The following is a 6000-nucleotide window of genomic DNA, read 5'->3' on the forward strand; positions in this document are numbered from 1 at the left end:
TAATACCCTGTTGTTGATGTCCCAGTTTACCATAGACCAAATTTTTTATAGTAGCAAGAATCCTGATAACCTGTCTCAGAGCCTTAGCCTCATCCCTTCACTGTTCCAGGTGGTAATGTCCCATCGGTTTCTAGTGATGTCCCTTGCAAAGGTTTTCTCCCCCTGAATCCAATCAAGTCCAGCACATCTGGACAGCTCAGTGCTTCTGGATCCAACATGAGAGTTTCTGTTGTGGTTGGGCTTGAGTCTTGGCTTGGCTGACCAGTGGCATGTCATGCTATCGTTTGGAATCAGTGCTGGACTCTGTAACATGATGGACACTGAGGTGTTTGGAGATGACCAAAGAAAGGCCCATTACCAATGAGCATTCAAGTAAAAAAGAAAATACATGGGCACAGGCCTACCCATGAGAGTGGGGATGACCTCATGCATATATCTTGAGTTGATGGTTTCAGGGTTCAGAGAGCAGAAGGGAACTGGTAAGATGGTCTTGCTTGAGGGAAGACCAATGCTGAGGAGCATCAGGTGCCCTTTATTGGGTCTCTTCTGCTGGTATGAAGTTGCTTTTCCACAATTTTTTTAATAAATTCCATCCAATGGAATGACTTGGTGCTGATTCTGTGTTTTGCATCTGCAGCAACGTTAACCCAATTCTAGGCACCCTGAAACTGGATTTAACAGATACTGATTCAAATATTATCACATGCTGAACAGTCATGGGATTGTTAAAGTTAGAAAACACTTAAGTGTCTTGCTGAAATGAGGGACTGAGATATACTATTTGTTGTAAAGATATGGATCGTGAATGGTTTTGTGATGAAGGGAGACATATAAATGTAGAAACAGTGTGAACTCTGTAATTTGGACAAGTTAAATCAGGGTAGCTAGTTTTCGTGGGATGTTTCTTGCTAAATTTAATTATTTCAATGATAGTGAATATTAAAGATTCTTGATTAGAATTTGCAGTCAGATTGTGTCTGAATAATAAGTGGGGATGAATTTAGTTATTGCTAAGTTGTTAAATGGTGTTTAACTGTGTGGTTAACATGAGTTCAGAGACATGCTTTAGGCCTTTAATATAAATGTTGATAAATGCAGTCTAAGGAAGGATTTTGGGTGACTTCTACCTTAAACCAACTCTATTCTGGAATCAGTGACTCCTGAAGATCTGTATTCTGGTTTGAGCTGTGCCACAGCTTTGCTGCATGAGATAATAATACAGGATTTAATTTTCGGTGTTCCAGTTTTACCATTGCTAGAATAGGGACAAAATCTTTACTCCTTTTCGTGCGGAGGCAATATTGAGATGTGAATCTAGAGTACTTTGAGATCATTTGAAGGAGCTACTGAATTGCAAAGTGCGATTATTTTGTTTTGTTGCTGGTTTAATTATACTGATTTTCACGGTCTCTTTTCCAGGTGAAGCCGACCAAAGATTCTGTGTACTTTGGAGCGCTTCTCTTTCTCTACACAGGCGATTTCTACCTGAATATCAAATTCCATGAAGACAACTGCAGCAGGGAGCTGCCTCTCTCCTGGTTCTGCCTTCCTAGTGTTCACATCCGTGCTATGGAGCCTACAGTCCCAACTAAGCTGTAAATGTACTGTGTGCTATTTGATTAACCACAGTGCACAGAAATGCTTGGCACATCCTCTGCTTGACCCCAGCTTGTTTCTGTCCAACCCCAGGCCACAGTCCCTACTTTGGAGGAACAGCTGAACACTTTCTGAATTGGCTGATAGTCATTTGGGCAGCTGTTTTAGCTAATTTCAGAGAGAGAGAGACAGAGACAGATTATAACTATGCTAGAGTTTTCCTCTGTTTCCAAAAAGCCTTTCAAACTGCTAATATATGCATTATACTTTCATATACCCTATTGATATCAGTGGGTTTGAAAGGGTCTTGAGGGCTGAATTTAAACATGTGTTTGAAGGTCTCAATTTCAACTTGAATAATCCAGTTTTAGCATTCAACAAGAGTTGTATGTCTGCATGAAATTCCTCCTGGCTTACGCTGGACCGATGGCGTGTACCCTTGAGAAAGTTCTCTCTTAGACTTGTTCACAGGCTTGTTCTTGTTCACTTGTTTGCTGAATATTTGGTGGTTTTGGTGGTAAATAGTAGTAGTGATGCTTTTTCCTGTGTTACTGAAAGTAAGAATAGCAAATGTGCCTCCAGTTATTCTCCTCCTCCTCTGAGCCCAGTGCCACTTGCTCCTGGTAGAGTCAATGCCTTTGGTTTGGTAGATCTATGAACAAGAAATGAAAGAAGGCAATGAAGAGCTAAAGAGTTTTGTCCTTGAGAAAGGAAATAAGCCTACTTTTGGGTTGCTTAGGGCTTGCCTGTGAATTTGGGCTTTCACGGGTCTGTTTTATGCAATCACAATCACTTGAAACATTTGCAGACACTTAAAGAGTCACCAGAATTAATCAGCTGGTCATTAATATCACTTTGCATGAGTTTTTGCAAACTCTTCTGATCGGATTTTTCATGCTAATAGACTGGGCTTGATTATGTGGTTAGTTTTTTCCTTCTTTTTGTTAGAATGATTAATTATTAGGCAATTAAGGCCATGGAATTTCCTGACCATAAAAGTAGTTGATGAATGTAGTGAAAATTTAGCCTGTTGTCTTTCAGAATAATGTTTTTGTATAAAGAGACCTGAATTTACCCCATGTAAAGCAGGGAGATGTTTGATATGTATGATTAATATATTATTTCATGGACCATAGGTTTCAAACCTGTCTCAATCTTTTCTTAAATTTCCAGCCCACAGCTCTTAAATTTGGTGGTAGTATACTTTCTGGGTGGATACACCAAGATGTGGCAGGGGGGCTCCAGTTAGCTCCAGTTAGAAAACCTACACGCACAACCTCTTTGCAGATTTTTTGTTTGTTTAGGCTTCATCCAAATGTGGACACACCACTTCACGCCTCACCTGGTCCATCCTGCTCATGCTGTGGAACACCAGCCTGGATAGCTCGTTCTGGCTTTCTACGCTATGCCCAGTTGTACTTTTAGATGTGACTGGTGTTTTCCGTAGGAATGACAGTGCGCAAAACTAAATTCATTGCATGTTTGCAAATGACTGTAATGTATTCATCCTAAACATATTTCTAATTTGAGGGAACTATAGCTATAGCATGAGAGCTGTATTTCCAGCGTATGCAGGGTATTATCTCTAAAAGACTGTATTGTGGCAATGTTATCAGTGTTAGCTCTTGAGCTGTGGCTCTGTACACAGCTTTGAATGCCAGAGTGCAAGTCTTCTGTCTTAAACTGATGGAAATCTGAGACCGACTGAAGATTTACTTGCAATGACGTACTGCTCTGTCAGCTGCCAGCACGCAATGTCCAGTAAGAAAACTGTTCCTTAGACTTGCACGGTGGTTCTGGGCCAGAGACACCCATGGAAAGAGGCTCCAAGCAGCTGAGTTGGGCATGATTTTTGCATTAGTGGAGCTCCATTGACCAGTTTGTGCCATCAGGCTGAATTCTCTGTCACTACATAGGCATATACACAGAAAAATAAGATCCCGGGAGAGCAGGAATTAAACCAGTTAATCTTCTCCATAAAAGCTTGCTTTTGACATGTGTCTCTGTTCTATGTTACACAACACTGTTGCGGCAAAATCCAAATTGGGTTTTATTCAGTATTCCCAGCAGGTAATCTGCAGATGCTAGGAATACAGCTAAGGCTTTGTAAGGACCATACTGCATTTGAAACAAAAATATTGTGAAGCAGATTATGTTGCAGTCAGGATGCTTCAGCTTACCCAGCTAAGGGATCATTTCCTAGTTTATTTTTGAGAACGTTCTCTGAGAGCAGAGGATATTGTTCTGTGAGGGCTGCAGTGGGTTGCAGCACTCCTGTGCCCTTTACTTATAAAGGATGCTGATCCACAGCCTGCTGAAGCTATTGGAATGGAAACAGGTTTTATTATAACAAAAGCAAGCTGCATATTTCCAATATGCCATTATAAATCTGCCATATGTGCTCATAAATATAAGTTCTTATGTGTGAGCTGACCCTTAATGGTCTATCTGTTCATTATACAGTAGACCACTCTGTCCCTTGTCAGCTTTGATGCTTAGTTGCTTTTGACATTTATGATATCTTTCCCAATTTTCTCACACTTCTACTTGTCTTGGTGAGAGAGACGAAACACAAGAAATTCTTCCTTCTGGGGATCATTTGTGATTTGTCCAGAAGGAGAATATTTAAAGTGTCAGCATAATTTGGAGAAGGGTGAGGGGAAGGTACTTGAAATGAGAATACTGCATTGCTTTTGGTTTTCTTTTTAATGGAAGTTTTCCCTGGGATTGCTGTCAGGATTGGTCCTTGCAGTGCTTGAAAAAAGGATGATACTTTTCTGATCTGCTCTCCTTTTCTGGAACTGAAAACTTGTTTTTATTTCTCCGAACCACCCAGCTATTATTTTGAACACGATGAGCCAAACTGCGCATTGTTGCACAGATGTAAATCTGGTATGATCCCACTTGGTTGAATTAAATCATTCCTAATTTAAATCACCATTGCTGAGAGCAGACGTTGGTCCAATATATGTATTCATCGGAGAAGCGTAAGTTGTGTAAATTTAACTGTCTGAATAAATGCTTATCTTGTGTTATTTACACTTCTGCCTGTCTCTTCTGTCTATAATTCTTGGTACTGTTCTTGTGTGTTTTTACTGGTAATAATAACATATCTCTTGATGCTGCATTCTGTCTCTGAAAGAATGTATTTGACCCTGGAACTGAAATTTCAACTTCACTCAAACTTTCTCTTCCTCAGCTGATGAAAGATGTACGCTCCATAGTGTGGGTCCTGTGTCAGTGTCCATTAACTGTCAGCTGAGGAGAGAGAAATGCTCTCACGTGAAAAGTTACTTATGCCTCAGTATCCTAATAGTGACAATGAGGGTGGTGAAACACTGGCACAGGTTGCCCAGAGAGGTGGTAGATGCCCCATGCCTGGAAACATCCAAGGGCAGGTTGGATGGGACTCTGAGCAACCTGATCTGGTGAAAGATGTCCCTGCTTATGACAGGGGGGCTGGACTAGATGACCTTTAAAGGTCCCTTCCAACCAAAACCATTCTATGATTCTATGAGCATTTCCATCCTCTACGGAAACAGCTCAGAGGCTGGAAGGAGGACCACTTATGGAGGTGGTATGTCTGGGAAGACTGGCTGGAAGCACTTGTTTTGTGTGCAACCATCTGATGTCCAACCCTGTTTGAGCTCCTTCTGTCAAACAGTCCTGAGGCTCCTGTGTTTGGGTTCCCAATCTAGAAGCTCTTTAAGCTTTCCTTAGTGAGACGCAGCTGCACTCTCCATTCCTTGGGTCCTCTGGCTCCCTTCCTGGGTGTGGGCACTTTGTCTCTCACTAAAATGGGACTATGCATCCATCCTACTTGGACTACATACACCAGAATAGTGCTGTCTGCCAACTCCGCGGGATGTTAAGCATGTCTTCCAGAGCTCTGGGTTTGCAATTCAGGTATTTGGGCACAGGTGGGATTTGAAGGCTTTCCTACGGGTACGTGCTTTGCAGAGGTTTGTAAACACTAATGCTCTTTTCTTAGTACAGAAGACATGTAGATTTGGGCAATTTTCATTTCAGTGTTCAATGATACATGTTTAGAACTGCACGTTAGACCATTCTGGGGCTTATGTCAGGGTCCTTGGGTTGTCCAGCATCTTTCTATTTCAGCTCTTAGTTTCTTATCTCTCTTTTTCACCTCAACCTTCCCACCATCTCTTCCATTCACTGCTTTTCTGTTTTTCTTTGGTTGGTTCCAACAGAAAGGATCAACGTGTCCCTTTCTTTTTCTGTCTCCTTCCTCTACATCTCCATCAGAGCCCTCCTGACACTTCAGTCATCTACTGGGGAAAAAAATTGCTTCAAACCCTATTTCAGTTGTTAAACTGGAATTTGGTTCTCATATCCTCTTTTCAAAGCATCTTGTATTGAATGGGACCTTGCCTATTTTATTAC

At 41.4% G+C, this 6000-nt stretch overlaps 1 protein-coding gene across 5 annotated transcripts in view; it reads left to right on the top strand.

The window, feature by feature from the left end:
* Nucleotides 1-4637, top strand: part of TRAPPC9 (trafficking protein particle complex subunit 9) — a 529308-nt gene extending 524671 nt beyond the window's left edge. For all 5 annotated transcript variants that reach the window (XM_059815895.1, XM_059815893.1, XM_059815896.1 and 2 more), the window contains one exon: nt 1420-4637. In XM_059815895.1, the coding sequence (XP_059671878.1) occupies nt 1420-1599 (180 nt within the window). In that variant the 3' untranslated portion in view covers nt 1600-4637. The remainder of the gene's footprint in view (nt 1-1419) is intronic.
* Nucleotides 4638-6000: the final 1363 nt, after the last annotated feature.

The sequence above is a fragment of the Gavia stellata genome, chromosome 3 (genome assembly GCF_030936135.1).
Source record: "Gavia stellata isolate bGavSte3 chromosome 3, bGavSte3.hap2, whole genome shotgun sequence".
Classification (NCBI taxonomy): Eukaryota; Metazoa; Chordata; class Aves; order Gaviiformes; family Gaviidae; genus Gavia; species Gavia stellata.